The following is a 19,159-nucleotide window of genomic DNA, read 5'->3' on the forward strand; positions in this document are numbered from 1 at the left end:
CTTGAACCCAAGGCTTGCAGTGTTCACCATGATGAATATCACACCGTAAGGCCTGGCTGTATGGACAGAGCACACAGCCTGGTTATCTGAGCCCTAAATCTCCCTGCCACAAAGGGATCATTTTTAACTAGAGGACACTCGAAGCAGGTCGAGTCCTCGTTCCTTGAAAAATGAAGTCATGTTTTGACTAATAACCTCATCAGGAGCGCAGAGTTCTAAAGGGAGCAAGCAAAGAGCGGTACATCTTTACAGAAACACGGCTCAGCTGTGGATGTCTGGGGGCGTCGGGCTCATCTATTGCAATAAGCAAACTCTGCTTTCACAGCCTGGCTAACAGCACGCAACAAGCTGTGAGCTCCCAGAGCTGGTGTTAATGTCATCGACGTTCATTAAAGAGCACCTGATGTGATTTATAATCCATGCACTGTAATGGTGATGGCCCAATGAAGGCAAAAGCACTACTTTGGTGCCCAAGAATAAGAGCCCTGGATTCTAGCTAAAATAGCCTCAAGAATGTGGAACGCAGAAACACAGTTCAAGATAAGTTCATGGCAAAAGGCATTCTTTGAGCAATCCAGTTGAACACTTAACACACACTCCATCTACCACAAAGAATCAATTCTGCTTTGACAGCTATTAGATTTCTCAACAAACCATCTCCCTCCATCTGATTCCAGTTTGCCAAGACTTCTCCCCCGGAGCTGCCATTTTATCAAGCAGCAAACGTGATTAAAGATCCCTCTGTCGTGCTGGATGAAGTTAGTATCAGTGTGAACTTATTCCTCACTTGCCTGTGTCACTGTTTGTCAGATGGCTGTGTTGCAAGTGGTTTATCCGCAGCTGGACACAAAGCAATAACCAACTCCTCTGCTCTTAGTTGAACACTCTTAGGCTGTGCTCATTCAATGCCTGCTTTCCATTTGCCAGTTAAAAGCATCGCAAAATAAGCTAAAAACCCTGCAGGTTTGAATGGGATTCAGTCAACAAGCCATGCAAACACACTAACGTTCACACACCACGTGCAGCGCTGCAGTTCTTTGGCCAAGCATCCATCAGCTTTGGCTGTAAATAAGTTGTCTTGAGATGAACTCACTTGCAGCTTTCCATGCTGGAGGAACATAGAAGAGTGCTGAAGATCTGACAGTCACCTCCATTTCATGTTGAATTCAATCTGCCGCTGCTTACAAGGTGGCCTCATCCCACTTAAAGCCCATCCAGCTCCAACCCTCTGCTGTGGGCTGGGTGCATCCCCCCCAGCTCAGGCTACCCAGGACCCCATCCATGGCACTGGGTATCTGCAGGGATGTGGCAGCCACAGCTTCTCTGCTATTCTGTACTTCAAACACAAACAAGAGTCACGTGAAGCTTCAACAACAAAACACCAGACAGTCCCATTCTTCCCTTACATTGGCTCAGGAAGCCATAAATCCAGCATTTTAGTAGTGCCAAAATGCATTAATAGGATACAGAGGGGATAGGTACTGAGTAGATTATAAATACCACCACCTCTGCAACTGCAGAATATCTACAATACCTGCCAATGGCACACAGTATCTCGTTCCACCTTCAGTAATGGGGCTGGATGCAAGAGAGATGCTGTGTGCATGATTCTGTGTCAGAAATTAGAACCACAGAACACCCCAAGTCGGAAGGGATCCATAAGGATCGATGCTCAAGGGCGGGTTACTGAAATAAAGCCATTTAGTAATGCATGTTAATTGCTGCACTCCATTCAGTTAGGAGCAGGTGAGAAACACGAGCTATCAGACTAGAAGGAAAAGCTCAAGTTAAGACATTTGAGGTTTCCTATAGCAACTCAAGTCACTGGAGAGTTGGGAGGACTGGCTCTCCAATAGCTGGGAATAGAAGACCTCAGGCAGGAGTTAATCCCGAAACAATCTTACAGAACACAGGTAAACAGCCCAATAGGGATTAATATACTTAGCTGAACTTTCTCCTTTTCAGAAACCTATTGTGAAATACAGCACTGAGTCCTGAGGGTTTGGAAGGCCGGAGCCTAAAGGACTAAAACCTTCCACTTGGTCTCAGACAACAGGAAATTGGTTTAATCCTCATCCACCCACACACAGGCAGCTCTACTCCTCAAATTTGTTTTCCAGACAGGAAAGTTTCAGCTTGCTGCTCTTCTAAATGGGATGTATGGAGGGGATTTACATACGCTTAGACGACGGCTCTTAATAGAACATTAATGTGTTTGTGTAAGTTAGCCAGGAAATGTTTGGGCGAGTTATTAAACTGGTATCAACAATCATTTGCAGGACAACTACTGCAGTCCATATTTTATCTTGTCAGAACAGTAAGACCTCAGTGACAGCTTCATCCTGAAGGCAAATTACCTCTGCTGGCCTGCCAGAAGTTACTGAGCTTCAAAAAGAAATGAGATGCTTCAAGAATCCCAACCCTCCCAACTATGCACGACATGGAAAGACCCTTCCATTTTGATTGAGCTATTAGGAAACGCTGCTAAAATACTACAACTGTGTGCATCCAGAGAGGAGGTTTTGCGTTTTGAATCAGGCAATAGACACAGCTCTTTTCCCCCAGCCATTTCTTTTGCTCCTTTTTGTAACGTTATGAGTGGAAAAAACACATAAGGAAGTTACTGGTGCCTCAAACCTGACTTTGCATCTGCCTGCAGTTGCAGAGGATCAGAGTGGAGCAGCTGGCCTCCCTCAGCTGGTCGGCACTGAATTCCTTTGAGTCGCAGGCTACAAAGCAAAGCTTAGGCAAGGAATTGTCACTGCTTTCATAACAAAGCACACAGGTGCAAAGACAGCAGGAAAACAGGCAGAGAGCCAAAAGGAAACGCTCAGAGAGTGGATTTAAGGACAGCAAGATAGTAGCAATAGCTACTATCCTAGTAGCAATAGCTGAGGTACACACTGAAAGACAATGATACAGACCAGATGAAAACCTCCTCACTGAGCTCTGATTTACTAGTAGGTAACAATCTATAATATTCTTTTTCTACCTGTTTGAAGTCCTCTGCATTAAAGAAAGATGTTTATCTCATTGCAAGCACTACAGCAGCACTGGCAGCCACACTAAAGGCTATTTCTGTTATGCGTATTTCATTCCCATGGTCAAAAAGAACACAAAAAGGTGAGTTTTCCCTATCAGAAGCTACAACTTACCTTGTAGACACACTATTAGGGTGTTTCTGTCATTATTAGATGCCTAATCAACAGTATATACCTAACAAACAACCCCTAATGATAAAGTTGGCCTAAGTGCTGTCAGATCACAGAATAAGGACGTCAGAAACTCCAAAGTACTGAAGACAGTAACAAATAACTTCAATATCAGTAGCCCAGCTGAGCACCCAGGACTGCTCAGGTTCAGGTGTGTTTTGCTGCTGATTTGTTGCTGTGAATTAAGTAGAGAAGTAGTTCTGTGCCATACTTACTCTCGCTCTTTCTCCGTCAGTTTGTCGTTGATGTTATCTTTGATGGTAGACCTGGAGCCCTTGTGAATGATGGGATACCTGAGTGGCACTTGTAAGAAGTAGGAGATCATTGAAACCAAATGAGCGGTGTAACCCAGGGCGACAGCAATGCTTCCATCATCTTTTGCTGCGAGTAATAATGAAAAGAACATGGTGTTATCAATTGAATCTCAATGTAGGGTCAACACAAATTCATCCTCATTGCTCATTCGTTTATTAAATGCCTCTTCTGATAAATGGCCAATGGGGTGCCCTCCCTTCAATTTTACCCTTTCAAAGCCTTTTTTATTCCTTTCAGTACCTAAAGGGAGCCTATAAGCAGGAGGGGAATCAACTCTTTACAAGGGTAGAGAACAGCAGGACAAGGGGAAGTGGTTTCAAGTTGAAGGAGGGCAGATTGAGGTTGGATGTCAGGGGAAGTTGTTTACTATGAGAGTGGTGAGGTGCTGGAACAGCTGCCCAGAGAGGTTGTGGATGCCCCGTCCATCCCTGGAGGTGTTCAAGGCCAGGTTGGATGGGGGCCCAGTCACTACCTTTGCACTAGCAAGGAATTAGAACCAAATATACTGAGCAAGTTTTCTTTCACTCCACATCTTTCCAATCAGAAATGTGAATCCTTCACTATTGCCATCAGTTTATTTTATTGAGTTCAGAAGCAGCTGTGAGAAGTGAATTAAATATCCAGCTACCTTGAAAGTCTTCGGAGTTGGGAAGCTTGACTCCACAAACAAAGTAATCCTTTTGGTCATTCTGCAAGTTTAATAAGAGAAAGTGAGAAAGGGACAATAAACAGCCCGAAAACAGAAGCCTACACAAAACCCAGAGACAACAAAGCACACCTTGTAAAGATAAACTAAATGCCCAATGAAACCCAGACAGATTGAGGTAACGTTTCAGTCCACATTTCAAGTAATTCAGAAATAAATGGGATTTCTTTCTGAAGAGGAAGAGCTTTATCTTAATTCAGTGCAGGGAAAGGTTTAGGAGCTCTGTATTTTGACATCTGGTTTTGTGAGCCCCATTAGAGTGAAGGCAGCCAACTGCCAGGGTTGCTTTACACAATTCTATAGGAAGTGGCAAGTATCCATTAAGTTATAGTTACATTCTACTCTTTAGAGCGTAGATGATTTGAGAGATGCTGGCATAAGTCCTCTCTGTGTGAGGTTTACAGCCTGAGGACCAAATCCAAGAGAAAGCTGTAAAAAAAGCAACGTGAGCAAAGGGGAAGCTTCATCCTGAAGGAAAGAGAGGTTTGGTTTGCTCCAGGTGTGACATGAGCTTCCTGTTTCTTACATCAAGCACAGAGTTTAGAACACTCAGAACATACCAGGTCGATAGGGTAAATGTAGGAGAGCTCCGAGAGCAACTGCTTGCATCGCATAGTCTGCTGGGCGTTGGTCTTCAGAAACAGTTCTCTTTGGGGAAAAAGAACCCGAAATCATTAGCTCCTTCGAAAGCTTTGAATAGATCTCAGCACCCACCACCCTTCCCACATCTTCCCAAGTATCACCCCTCTTCCCTCAGCAAAATACCTGCGTCAAGACAGGAGGCAACACCAGTGTTCCATTATCAGCTGTCTCTCTTATCATAGAGAGTTCTGACCATGACAATTAACTGCTACAAAGCAGGGAAGTCCTATAGCCCAACAGAGCATCTTCTCTACGCTTGGTATTGTTCATTATTTGCTTTCTAGGAACTGCAGCATCTCTTCAAAGAAGCATCAGAGTGACAGCAGGAAGACGATTGCACCACAAATGTCCCTTTTGATGCCTTATTCTACAACCTGCACTTTCTCCCCCCAATTGCAGATGAGTGGGAGGGGAGGAAAAACCCCACAGGTTCTTTTACCTCTTTGCAGTGCATTCTTTCCTTAATTCATGCAGGGATTCATTGCGCTCTTGATGCTTCTGGTACTCAGCCTCAAATGCATTTCCTAAACGATAAGAGGAATCAGGAAACAAAAGTAGTACCAAAGATTCTCTCAGCTATTCAGTATCTACTCTTAAAACACCCAAGTGTTGGCACTAACCCTCCCATTTATTCCCAGGTGCCCATTTTCTGTGTCATGCTGTTAAAGTGGGCAATTACTGTCACTCTTCATGCCCTATACAATGTTCACCAGCCAAGGGCAGCCTATAAAACCTCATTCTGTAGGTATGGTAAAGGGAGGACGGTTGGACTGGATGATCTTATAGGTCCTTTCCAACCTTGTGATTCTATGATTCTCTTTTGAGACCCGTTCTCAGCAGAAGCAGTAACACCTGTATGCTCACCTTTGTCATGTAAAGTATTCTTTTCCTTATGTAACAAAGCGACTTCTTGACCAAGGGCCTTCCTCTGCCTCTCCAGTTCATTACGTAGCACCAGGATCTTCAGCTGTAAACATTCACTCTCCTTTTTCTAGTGGAAGAAGAAGAAAATAGGTGAATAAAATAGGTGAATAAGTAGTAAAAGCAGTCTATTTGTTTGTCAGTTTTTCCCCCATGTGGGCAAATCCATCAAAGAGGTGATAGGAAGAAACAGGAAACAAGACCAGTACATAACAGAGAAGAAGGTAAGACATAAATAACCACACATAATAGATTACATAATAGATTTTACTGCTTTGGAAGGAGAAAAACTCAGCTGTGCTCTGGAGTGTTGCTTGTCCCGCAGGATCCATCTCCTCTCCTGTGCTCAGTGATACAACCTGACCCAGAGCAGAAATCAGAAGGTGAAGGAGAGGCAGCAGGAAAGTCCCCCAGGACAGAGACATGGAAGTTAACAGCAAAGCACTGAGATCACAGCAAGAATTCCCTGGCAAAGGGTTTGGTCACAGGAGGAAGGTGAGTAATGAGGAGACTATGCTAAAGCCAGGCAGGATGCTGGAAAAAGGCTGGAAATGTCAGACTCGCACTAAAATGCAGATATGGCCAAGTTTAGATGATGTTAACAGGAGAAAGACAGTGGGGCTGAGTTTGCAGCCTTTCAGTACCTAAAGGGAGACTACAAACAGGAGGGGGGTCAGCTCTGTGAAAGGGGAGATAACAACAGGACAAGGGGAAATGGTTTCAAGTTGAAAGAGGGAAGATTGAGGTTGGATATTGGGGGAAGTTATTTACTATGAGAGTGGTGAGGTGCTGGAACAGCTGCCCAGAGAGTCTGTGGATGCCCCATCCATCCCTGGAGGTGTTCAAGGCCAGGTTGGATGGGGGCCTGGGCAGCCTGGGCTGGTATTCAACGTCCAAACCATCCTATGATCCTATAACTGAGGATAGGCTCAAAATGTTAAAGCAAGCCTGCAGTCCCACCACAGCCTGGACAGAATTCCTAACCCAAGGGGAGCCCTGGCCATGTACCACCAGGCACTGCCATAGCATATGACTCAGCCAGCTTTCACCTCTTCCAAGCAGCTAATGGAGACAATGATACTTAACACTGTGTAAGAAAGAGGCAGCACTTTGCTGAGCTCTTCCCTCTTCTTGTTTGCCTCAGTTAAACATGCTCAGCCTCTGGGTTCGAGGCTCCAGCAGGAAGAGTGACTCAGTAAGAAGGAATGAAACCATAGTTCACGCATTTCTACAGAGGAATGGAATCCCAGGAAGGGCTTTGACTGTTAAATGAAGCAAAAGTGGGTAATTATTTCCTTGTATTATAGATCATTTTACTAAGAAGCTGCATCACGTGCACCATTGTGGTCATCTTTGGTTTTAATGCTCTTCATATAGTTCTGATTGCATATATATATAGGAAAAGCTTTTGGAAGGAGGGACAAGGAGATTTATAACTGACAAAACAAAGATGATAAAGATGATTAAAAGCCTTTTAACAGCCAGCAGAAGGTCAATAAGCTACAGGTTGGAGTTATATTGCTCCTAAGGGAGTTGAAGCTGTCTACAATGCAAGGCTGCAATCAGTTGTTTCTCCCTATCTTCCTACTTTGTCAAGCCCTCACCACAGTTTGGCACCTTAGAAATGGAGTATTCACAAACCAAAATCCATCTTCTAAAGCTTATGTCAAAGAAGTTGCCTTTTCCTCTTACGCAAGGCACCAGATACAAACCACTTGAGCACCACAGCATGAACTTCTAAATGAATCGGTTGGACTAGATGATCTTATAGGTCCTTTCCAACCTTGTGTTTCTATGATTCTATGATGGCACAGTGAGCTATTCTGTTCTGCAGAGAGTCACTGCTCTGACAATACAACTCCTGCTTAAAATTGAAGTGTCACTTAAGCAGCAGCTTCTGCATGAATGCCATTCAACCAAAGGGAAGACTCACCTCATTCTAAATCCATCACAAGAATCCATCAAGAGTTACTGAAATAAAGTTTAGTTTTCTTGATAAACTTCTTATATATGTGATAGGACAAGGGGGAATGGTTTTAAAGTGAGACAGGGGAGGTTTAGGTTGGATTTAGGAGGAAGTTTTTCACCCCAGTAACCAAACTTACCAGTTCGTTGCTGGTAGATGTGCACCTCAGCTTTTCTTCAATCTCCCTTCCTATTTTCTGAACAGTTACCTGAGTCTGTTTAATTGCACACTGTGCTCTGTGAAGCCTGCAAAGAGAAGAGAAATCACAGCTGCGTTAGAGGTTCCTCACAGCTCCTGATGGTGAATGGTCCAAGGCAAGAGGAACTCAGATTGCCACCTCCTGTGGAAGGAAACACAGAGGAAAGCAATGGCAAAAGGCAGATTTAGGAGTCATTAGCAACCTATAACTAATGAGTACAGGGAGGAAATTAGCACGTTTATTGGAGGAAGTGAGAATCAGTCTGAATATATGGAGCATGCTATACAAGCCCAGGTGCACTCTTCCCAATCAGGGCTCTGCAATTAACTCCTCCTTTTGTTAAGATATTATTCGTGCTGCTGGAGTAAGGGTTTACTTACCTACGGTCTGCTCAGAACAGTAAAGCACTGGGCAGTTACCCAATGCATTAAGCAAACGCTTTGCCAGGCTGTTCCAACACATGCTCTAATGACCACCACTGCTCAGCCAAACTCAAAGAGCTCTGTCCCTTAATGGGAACACTGAATTTTACTAAAGGATCATTACACGTTTGCTGTGAGCCAAGGACCAAAGCACGACAGCATACAGAAGAGACTGCTCAGCTCCTTCCTTTTACAGTCTCTAATACCTTCCAGATTTAGGAGCAATTGAGGCACAGCTATATAAAGCTTCAGGCTAACAGCTTCAATGCAGTGAAACCAAGATGTCCAGGTTTACCCATCAGAGGAGCATTCACAAAGCTGATAGACTGTCAAGAGATTTGTTTGCCACATCGATGCCCAGCTGAATAACCTGCATGTTTTATAACAGCCTTAAGCCCTACCCATACCTAAGCATGAGGAACAAACAGCTACCAAAGGCTGACTCTTAAACCAGCACGTGCTATAGGATACTGAATCCCTGTCTAAAAGCATATCCTCAACCTAGAGACTGCAGCACAAAACACTTCAGCCATCGTCTGGTTTCAATACAGAATGGATTTGGTTTTAAGCCAAAGATCATTTTGCCTTTCCTTGCGAGATAAAGGGTTCCTACAGTTCAACCTGGTCCCCTCAGTGTCAAATGCTGCCACTTGCACTGAGTCAAGCAATATCAGCAATCAATATCAGCAAGCCTTCATTCTTGCATCAGTCGTCCCAAGAGCTCCAGAGCAGTGACAATAAGGTCACAATCACACCTGCAGCTGGACCCTCTGAGATTAAAACCACAAGGACTTCATGTCACTAAGGCAGCAATAGGCAGAACTCACCTCTCCCCAGCTAGAAAAGCCCCTATTGAGCCTACATGGAAACCTGTGTTCATCCAACTGCATGAATGCAAACTAAGCCATAAGAACACCAGCACGGACTCTGCCCATCGTTTCCAAGTGCACAACAGACCTCAGTGGAGTCAACGCACCGACGCCAAATGCAGGCCGTAAATGTGGATTAAAATTGAGATATAATTAATGGAGATGGATTTCGATGCTAATAGACCACATGCTGTTTCCATTTCTCATCCGCACGCATGGCCAAAGCTAGAGCCTAAAGTTAGCACAGTGCGTGCCTTGAGTGCGATCCAAATGGGTTTAGTAATTGACAACTACAAGCCAACTGATGGCAATAATCTACGCGGTATCAGCCAAGGTAGGATTCTTCCTCCATCGTTTAAGTGGGTTTTATTATTATTTATTATTAAAATTAGCACTTACGCAGCACTTTAAGAGCTAATTCAGAGCTCTGAGAGGCTGCTGGCCTGCCATCAAATTCCCATCGATGGTCAGGGAAGCCAAGACAGTTAGAGCAGAAACTCAAGTCTTCTTAAAGAGGGATCTTAGCCAACAGCGTCGTCATTGCGGTGTCCCTGCAGCAGCTCGCAGCCATGGTCAGCCAGCAGCAGAGAAACAGGAACTGTGAGAGATTTACTGCTGTTGCTTGGGGCCCTGAGAGCTGCTGTGTGACTGCAGAGATCAGGTGAGTCGCACACACTGGGAAAGCACTGAGATGAAAGCAGACATTAAGACGGGCTATCCACTGGGGAGGCCGCCCTGATATCGTTTGGAAGAGGGAATGTATGAAGCTGTTGTTCTCCTTCCATTCTCATACCACGTTGCCTTCGGAGACTCTGCAGATGAGACAAAGTACTCTCTCTTCCCTAGGACTAAAGTGGATTAGATGCAGAAATACCAGCCACGTACTGTAATTCAAAGGCAACAAAACTGCAGCTACACCATTGCTTTAGGAAGGACCCGCAGGCAACAATTCAACATCTGTCCTCCCTCGTTGTTTGCTGGCTCCTGAACTGATGAAATCTGGGCTAATTGGGGCGTGCACAGAGTGGTTTGAGTTGGAAAGAACCATTAAAGGCCAACTGGTCCCACTCCCTGCAGTGCAATGGGACACCCACAGCTCCATCGGGTGCTCAGGGCCCCATCCAACCTGGCCTTAAACACCTCCAGGGATGGACGGGGCATCCACAACCTCTCTGGGCAGCTGCTCCAGCACCTCACCACTCTCATAGTAAAGAACTTCCCCCTGACATCCAACCTCAATCTGCCCTCCTTCATCTCCAAACCATTTCCCCTTGTCCTGCTGTTATCTGCCCTTTCACAGAGCTGACTCCCCTCCTGTTTGTAGGCTCCCTTTAGGTACTGAAAGGCTGTATCCTCCAAGTGACATATCCCTCTTTGGTTGTTAATTGCTCTGCTGATTTACTGCTTTACATAGCAACTGGCTTTAAAATACAAAGCTAGAGTCCACTGATGGCTCTGCCTATTAAGCTAACACATGTTTATGTTTACATTAATGAAAAGCCTCAGCTTTACTCAGCATTTGATATGCAATCTGTAGCTCTACCGTACACTCCAAGTATCTATTTGCTTCTATTAGTGTGGATTTTTCATGTATGGAACTCAAAGCCATAAATACATCAATTAATGACAGCAGTCACACACTAAACTACTTCTCAAGAGAAAGAAATGCCTCGAGTCTCATGTGCCCACAACTCTGACCCACGTGAGCTTTAAGCTGAAAGGAGATCACAGTTGATAGGCTCATCCATTTCATCTCTCATTGCAGTATATACCAGCACCCCAGAGGTCTGCTTACAGCTCGTATTTATTTGTGCTGGCTTTAAGCCACTTGGGTGCTCACGTCCAAAGCCAAGGGGATGCCTGCTTTGTCTTGGCTATACAGTATAGAGAGCCAAGTGGGAAATCTTCCCCACTTAAAAAACATCAAGTCTGGCCATCGCAGAAAAACATTTAAGAAGGCTTCGGTCACAGCTATGAATTGGGATCCTTCTCTAAGAAGAGAGAAGGGGGAAAAGAAAGTTTCCCTGCATCTAAGTTAGGAAGCAATAGTTGAGAAGCTGAGCTTTGGGCCCCCTCCGAGCAGTGCCTTGTCACTACCCACCTTTGGCCATTTAAGCTCAGTGAACCAGAGCAACATGAAAAACAGCAGAGCAGCTCACGTGGCGTTATGACCTGCTTTGAATAACCAAGTTTAGCTGCTCAGGACACTGCAGCCAAATTCATTCTCTTATCAGCAGAACTGGGAGAAGATGTTGTGTTTAATGAAAGCTCACGTGCTCTCTGGAGTTGCTGTAGCTCCCCAGGTTTGATCTGCTGGGTCAGACCGTGTCATAGGAGCAGCAGAAGCCGTTTAACACCTAGAAGCTTGATTTAAATCAACATCAAGGTTAGATGCTATTACAGGAGTTATCCATATTCTCTTAAACTCACACCTCCAGGTCTGATACCGTACTAACTCAATAAGATTTCATGCCAGCATGTATTAAGAGGCCCAAACGCTGTATCAGAAGCCCAATAGCTTTAAGTGAAGTGATGTGCAAGAATAATTGCAGGGCATAAGACATTGCTTCTTTGTATTTAGGAACTGAAGGAGAGATTTTAACATACAGGGCTAAGTCCTTTCCATATCCCACCTTCCCAATACCACTTAATATGGAAAAACCTATTCTTCAGATTTGAAAGAAAGGACAAAAATAGCTGAGTGAACAGCAAATCTCAATCTATTGCTACCAGTACTGAGCATGTTGAGTTCCATTAGAGAGACACATCCACAATAGGACCTCAGATAGAGGCAGCAATACTGAGTGGGATATGAGAGCTGAACCACATAACAACCTTTATGCTGCATACCTGGTACCATCAGAATAACTGCAGCACAGACAGCAGCATCACCAGGACCTGCTTCCTTCTTTGAGGAATTACAACCTGTTCTCCGTATTCACAAGCTGGCGAAACAAAAAGCAACATTGGGAAGCCACGTGTGCAAGCTGTGAGGTTTTACTACAGACAAATACAGCATATAATGAGGAAAAGGCCTCAAAAATGCGGGATTTATGGGAGCAGATGCAAACCTTTAATAGTAGACACTTCCCTGTTCTCTTTATAGAGAATGGACAGAAGCAGGCAGCAATTCATTTCCTCTTGAAGCACACGTCCTATCAGATGAATCACATCCCAGCTCATGCCTGCACCTCTCTTATGGTTCTAAGAGGAATGTGAGCTCACAAAAACCATCTTAGAAGAGTTTACAGGCTGGTTGCTCAGACCTGGATTCCTGGAGGAAGTGGCAAAGCAGACTGGCTGGCAGGAGAAAAAGCACAGCTGCCAAACACAGACTGTTTGGAGGTGATTAGAAAGGAATAAATTCAGTCTTTTGAGTGAGGTGTCGGGGGTAAGCAGAGAAAGAGTATCTGTAAGAAAACCTGACTTAAAGCACAAGGTAAGAGGGAGGATCCAGGGCTGCATAGGGAGCTTCACCTCAGTTCCCAAAGGATTTTCCCACCTGGGAGGAAAGGAGGTAAAAGTAGCACACAGGAAAAGCCACCAGTTGAGAAGTTCAACTTCTGCAATGCAATACGTGCTCCCTGCTGAAGTATGTAGAATCCACTGATAGATATTAGCAGCAGCGTTGGTGGCCATCAAGTCCAGGACCAACTGTTTCTTTCTCTGGATTGTGATTCACAAGCAAATAAGGGGGAAAGGAAAAAAACGCCATGACCAGAACATGTTTTCTTCTGTTAAACCATGGTTAAACAACAGGTAGTATAAGAGCTTTCTGTGCCTGGACATCACCAGGACTTCCGAACAAACCCTCTGGTGGTTCGATACAGAAGATAGAAGTTTTATAGGTAACCTTTAGTTTCAGTGTTACAGAGAATCAAGCAACAGCACATTGAAACTTCAGGAGAGCTTATAAAGGAACAACAACCCGGAGCTCACTTTGCCTACATTCACTTCAGATTTAAGGCAGACAACAGTGACACCTACTGCCAACACTGACAAAAGACGCAGCTTCTAAGGCATAAAACCCAATTGTTTCCATCACTTCTGAAAGCACACTCGGCATTTACTCCTAAAGAATCTTATTGCTGTTATTGCTACAGAAGCAAAGTTCACAAGCTGCCTTGTGAGATGCCTTTTAAATGCAGCTCACCCTTCAAATCCAACTGTAGAGTTTAACGAAGCCTCTATTATACTTCCCCATGGTTATTATCATTTAAAACAGCTTTCATTTTGTTGAGGAAAACAAAGGGCTTTCCATAGAAACTTAGAACAAAGAAGGTTCATATCAAAGCCTACAAGGCAGCTCTATGTCTGTGTGTTTAAGTATCCACCATTAGTAGCAAAGACAGCAAGAAAGATGCATCAAGGCTCATCTCCTTGCCATCCATCCTACCCTGATAACCCCTTCAAGCACAGAAGATGGATTTAGTATTTAGAAAGGCTCTTTCTATGTGCACTGAGAAAGCTAAAATGGTTTGATAAGGGTATTTTCAACATCCTTACCTAAGCAAAGAGAAGACATCGTACGAGTTACGAACGCAGTTCTGATCCACCTGGAGAAGGCTGTTCTTCAGGGTACCTGAGTGATCCTTAAGGCAAAGAAAGGACATTAAGTTAGAAATGCAAAATATTCCCATCTGGACTGTAAGCATGCACTTGTATCTAACAAATAACCCCGAATTTAATGTGTTTTAAATGCATCTTCATACAGGTTTGACACGCTCTGGCCAGAAACTTGAAAGACTGCAGGAAAAACAAGTAGCAATATCCATTTCAGTACAGAAAATAGGCTAGAATAGAAGGTAATATCAGTGTACCCGGATACAACTGCAAGAAGCCCTATATGGATATTCCTTACCTGCCTCAACAGGCTGTTCCCATATAGAAGGTGTTGAAATGCAGAGTTATGTGCCAACACCTACAAGGCTGTAAGAGCCACAGGCCACACAGCACACATCCCTTTCTGCCAAATGTAAAGACACAAAGGCTTTATTTCTGAGTTGCTTTAAGGGGAAAGAAAAAAGGAGATGCAGGGTTTCTACCTGTGCTGATACAGACTATATACTCTAAAGAAAGAGCTTTACAAAGGTCTTAATAGTTGATTGTCGAACAGAGCTGCAGCTCAGTAAACCCTGAAGAATGTAACTCACTCTTCTGTCCATCCTAATCCTGCTAAACGCTTTGAGTTACATAGAGCTGTATCGACCAGCTCTACTGTTACTTCCTTAAGGAATCAACAGCCAGTTGGTCATTGAGTGGAAGCCATCCCTGCTTCCCTAAATGCATTTGATATGACTGAAAGAACAAAGAACGAGTGTTATGGGTTGGGAGCAAAAAGCATTTGAGGGCTGGAAGAAAATCTGAAAGCCAGGGAGGGAAACAGAGGAGAAAGATGGTTTTAAATCACTACAACACTATCAAAATAACCAAGCAAAGCCTTGAACAAAAGCAGAAGTTGGAGGTACAACTCTATGGAGAGAGAAAAATAATGGTGGCAGCACTTTATGTTCCTGTCCTATTTCAGATCGTTCTGCTGCAGTAGATTCCAGGCTCCCACCTCTTTTATCACAAAGGAGATGGTAAGAGAGGAGATGGGAACATGTATCTAATGGATCGAGTCACGCTCAGCTGTAAATCTAGAACATGTTGTGAAACAAAGTTGAGGAAAGGCATCATATGCAGATTCTATAGGAACACAGACACATAATTGACAAGAATCCACTCCTAAAGGTTTTAGGTAGAGCTAATATACCCACCAAAGTGAGGCTGTTTCCTATTCAGGATACCCAGCATTAAAACTAGAGATCAGATGTTAAGAACGGGAATATTCCTCAGGTACACACACAGCTTCTGAAAGTTACAGGAAGAGTTAATGCCAATTAAACAAGTCAACGATATCCTCACCTTCTGTTCATACGAAGCTCCATAATAACCATCATTGAGACCAAAAATTATCTCGTTTGGGTTTCTTGCATGTATCTGTAAGAAAACAAATGGTTTTCAGGTTAAATTCCTATGGCTTTACACTGCAGTTGAGCATAAATCACTCTATCTGAGGATGAAATGCAGTTTTTCAGCACCTATAAGTTCAGAAGCAGAAGAAACCCAAAAGCAAACTGAATTTAACCACAGAAAAGCTTTTGTTTCACAGCTTTCAGATCTGTTGCTGAGTACATTCAGCCACATACATTGGAATGAGAAAGAGTGGCAAGAGCTTCTTTCCTGTTGGAAGGAGCTGGCAGCTGCTACCAAGACCAACACACATTAATAACCCGTATGAGCTCATCTAGCTGTTACAATTCTTTAAACCAGAAGTAGAGGAAAACCTCTTTCTTGCATTACCTGCTGTCCCAAGTACTTTAATCCATCCAGATTGACCTTCCATTCGATCAGAAGCTGGAAATGCTCCTTCTTGCCACCCCAGATCCTCACAACGAAACACGAGACAGACGTATCGAGACGATCGGGCATTATTCCGAAGTCCAAACTCCTCCAGGTTGGATTCTGTTGGTATTCAAAGGGGGATGAGAAGAACAGAAGCTGACAGTCCTGACCTCAAAGCATGATACCAGAATGCAGCACTTTATGTCAAACAAGGGTTTTAACACAAAGGCATTTCATCATGAATGGCAGCCGTTTCAGCTATTAAAGAGCTATTAAAGACTCTCAAGAGCTATTAAAGCCTCTGTACAATTACTTCATTAACTGAGTTAATCAAGAACTTATAATGTGGAAAACAACACTGCATCCGCTTTACAACTTCGCTTCTGAAAACCAAAGAACAGCTTTCATTGCAAAACCTGAACTGAAGCTCTGATCTATTCCCTGATAATTAAGTTGGTACAACTACAACTTATTTACAGGTTTATTCACATTCTCCTCCTCCTCGACTGATGCTGATGGCAGCCCTCAAACGAGAGCCCCGCTTCACAAAGCGCTCCAAGAACTGGTTCACCTCTGATAACACTCCAACTAAGGGTTTAAAGGATCTTAAGCAACTGGCCCATGCTACAACCAAACCAAGTCAATCCAACACTACTGGTGGTAACAGCCAGTTCTTCAAAGCACTTAGAGCTCAGAGCGCTGCAAGTGATGGCGGTTCCACCTCCAGATGTGGACGTGAACAAGTCTGTTGAGCAGGTTTCCAAACTGCCTCGCCCAACACTTGCAACATCCAGCTCACATGCATGTATCCTATTACTACCCATCTCAGTAGTAACAAACTCTTCAGTTCTGGTTCTTTTACAGATCTGAATTTACAAACCAACACGTGGTGACCCTGGGAGGGTTCAGTCCCATGCTCAGAGGTACCAACTGATCTTTGTTCCACAGCTGTTCTGAACTCACTGTTCCAACTGTTGTGAACAGAATCTGAGAAGGAGGAGGAGAATGTGATGCTCCTAAAAGGGGTGAAGGGTTTAAATCCATATTTAAGAGTCACAGGGTGAAGCTGAGGGATTTATCTCCTGTGGCAAACGCATAATGTCAAAGGAGAAGGGTTTCCTTTATATGGTAACAACTTACCAGTGAATTCTTGATCACTTCGCTCTTATAAAATTCTAAGGGGAAAAAAAATGAGAGGAAGACACTTTAAGATTAGCTTAAACACTAATAAAAAGCTTAAATATTTGAAACAAAAAGCCAAAACAAGTCACACTCTTGAAATACAAATGCTAATGGGGTCTAGTTGGTTGGGAACAGATTGCTAAGGACAACCTCAAAGTGCAGCCAACTCTATTAAGCAAGAGAACTCATTGAATTATTAGAAGTCATTATGAACATTTCATTTTAAACCCAAGATGTTCCTGTGCCTTTAGTTTCTGGGAAAAGAATGTGGGCCGGTAAGTGACAGGATGTGGTTGCCACTTCCCACTTGTTATTTAACATCATCCTGGAGGAGGGCAGGAGGGATAAAATGATTGTAATACTTCCCTGAAGAGCAAGGGAGGCCTCTCCCAGGTGCTTAGAAGAGAAACTCAGAGGTGCCAACAACTCTGGACTTCAATGGACACACAGACCTCAGCTCCCCCAGCCAAAAGAAGAGCATGAAGTCTTTAAGCAGACAGAGCACAGACTTCATAGAAAACCCCTCAGTTTACTAAAATGAAGGGAAAAATCTTCTGACAACCCGGAATATTCCCATTCCAGGTTCAAACAACCATCACAGAAGCCCATACAGCAGGTTCAAGTTAGACACCCTTCAGGCAGACCTCAAAAAAGCTGAAAATAAAGCCTGGGTGTAACTAAATTCACTTTTAAAGCTCCAACTGTTGATAAGAAAGAGAAGATAAAAATCTCCTCCCCGTAATGAGGAGCTATTGTTTGCAATGGAAAGCAAAGCATTAGAAATGAGTTCTAACATCCAGAGGTGTCGAAAGCAGAACTTGGGAAAGCATCAATGGAATCGAGCACTGGCTTACGCTCAATAAAATAACTGATGTTCTGAATTTCACAGGGAAGCTGAAGCTTCTAAGTTTCTACATCACTTGAAGTAATTGGCTGGGAGAAAGGACAGCAACAAACCCAGGTTTATTTAAGAGACTCTACCAAAGGTGCTGTTTATTTGCTTCGCTTCCTTGCCTGCTTCCTTTTAGGAAGGTCAGGAAACTAAAGGATGCTCTTCTGCTGTTTGTATAAATGATTCAAACAGTGGCAGCAGGTTGTTGAGGCAAGAAAGAATATCAAGTCAGTGTCCTAAAAGAGCCCTTAGTGGAAAAGGTGATAGGAAAGCTGGTGTACCTTTGTATATCCTGGTGTTATCACACAGGTGCAGAGTGAAGTACGTGTCCAGGAGGCGATACCCATTCTTGTTGATGATGTTCCGCGCAGCAATGTTCCGAAGGTGACGAAGCCGGCGCTAAAAAACACAAGACAAACACAAATAGTTTAAGGAACTTACATTGAGATGAAGCTTTGCTTATTATGGAAGTATCTACATGGGTTTTCAAAGCCCTGTTGTCCAAAAACCACCAGAGAATGAACTATTGTGGCTGAAAATGAGCATTTGGTTAAGTCATCATGAGCTGCCTGGATGAGCTGCATGAGCTCAGATGAAGCAACAGTGATGCACAGAACAAGCTATTCTTCCTCATGTCCTGTATGTAACTTCAACTCCACACATGTAAATCACTCCAACTATCACTTCAATACACGACAGTGTTGGCACAGAACAGTAGCACATCACCCACATGTTCTGCATCATCATCACAGGGCCCAGCCTGAAGCACACACAAGGAGAAATAGTAGACATGGGGATCTCCAACAAACCACTGCCATCGTAATGGGCTGAACGAGGCTCCCTGCAGTCACAGCAACCCCTTAAATAAAAAGCAAAACACAACAGAAATACATATCCAGCAATTCAGGGGAAATTATCCTTCCTAGGTTATCATTAACTACTTAAGGCAGGTTTGTTTCTGAAGTTACTGCTTGGTTTTGCTTACAGCACCATATTACAAAACCCTCACCCCACTGTCTTGCCTCCCCTTCCCTAGGGATGTCAATGAACAGCTGCCATCCTTTTCGGCCCACTCAAAGCTTGCCTGGATGCAGTTAGTCCTAAAAGGTTTTTAATAGGAGCCAAATGAGCATCACTGGGTTTGGAATCATAACACTGCTTTAAAGTTCTCACTTAATCCTAGAGGAATGTGTAGTGACCTCAGTACCTAAAGAGAGCCTAGAAACAGGAGGGGAGTCAGCTCTTTACAAGGGGAGATAACATTAAGACAAGGGGAAATGGTTTCAAGTTGAAGGAGGGCAGACTGAGGTTGGATAAAGGCAAGAAGGGCAACTTTCTCCAGTTCCTTTTCGGATTACAAGCTAATTGCGTGACAGGTTGAAGTGATACCTTACCATGAATTCACCCTCAGGCAAAGTCAAACAAGTTTTTCCTCTTTCTATTTTA

At 43.7% G+C, this 19,159-nt stretch overlaps 1 protein-coding gene across 10 annotated transcripts in view; it reads right to left on the reverse strand.

Moving 5' to 3' along the window:
* The window catches only part of UVRAG (UV radiation resistance associated), a 61,873-nt gene that overhangs the window by 35,507 nt on the left and 7,207 nt on the right, over positions 1-19,159 (reverse strand). For all 10 annotated transcript variants that reach the window (XR_014932244.1, XR_014932246.1, XM_085510148.1 and 7 more), the window contains exons 2-12: positions 17,995-18,112; positions 16,780-16,814; positions 15,598-15,759; positions 15,160-15,234; positions 13,759-13,844; positions 7,902-8,007; positions 5,740-5,866; positions 5,315-5,399; positions 4,794-4,881; positions 4,156-4,216; positions 3,428-3,593 (exon numbers count right to left, since the gene is read on the reverse strand). Coding sequence is in view for 8 of the 10 variants with exons in the window: in XM_085510148.1 (XP_085366274.1) it covers positions 3,428-3,593; positions 4,156-4,216; positions 4,794-4,881; positions 5,315-5,399; positions 5,740-5,866; positions 7,902-8,007; positions 13,759-13,844; positions 15,160-15,234; positions 15,598-15,759; positions 16,780-16,814; positions 17,995-18,112 (1,109 nt within the window). In the remaining 2 variants the exon portion in view is untranslated. The remainder of the gene's footprint in view (positions 1-3,427; positions 3,594-4,155; positions 4,217-4,793; positions 4,882-5,314; positions 5,400-5,739; positions 5,867-7,901; positions 8,008-13,758; positions 13,845-15,159; positions 15,235-15,597; positions 15,760-16,779; positions 16,815-17,994; positions 18,113-19,159) is intronic.

This window comes from Coturnix japonica, chromosome 1 (assembly GCF_054131305.1).
Source record: "Coturnix japonica strain WE chromosome 1, WE-NBRP24, whole genome shotgun sequence".
In the NCBI taxonomy this organism is placed as follows: Eukaryota; Metazoa; Chordata; class Aves; order Galliformes; family Phasianidae; genus Coturnix; species Coturnix japonica.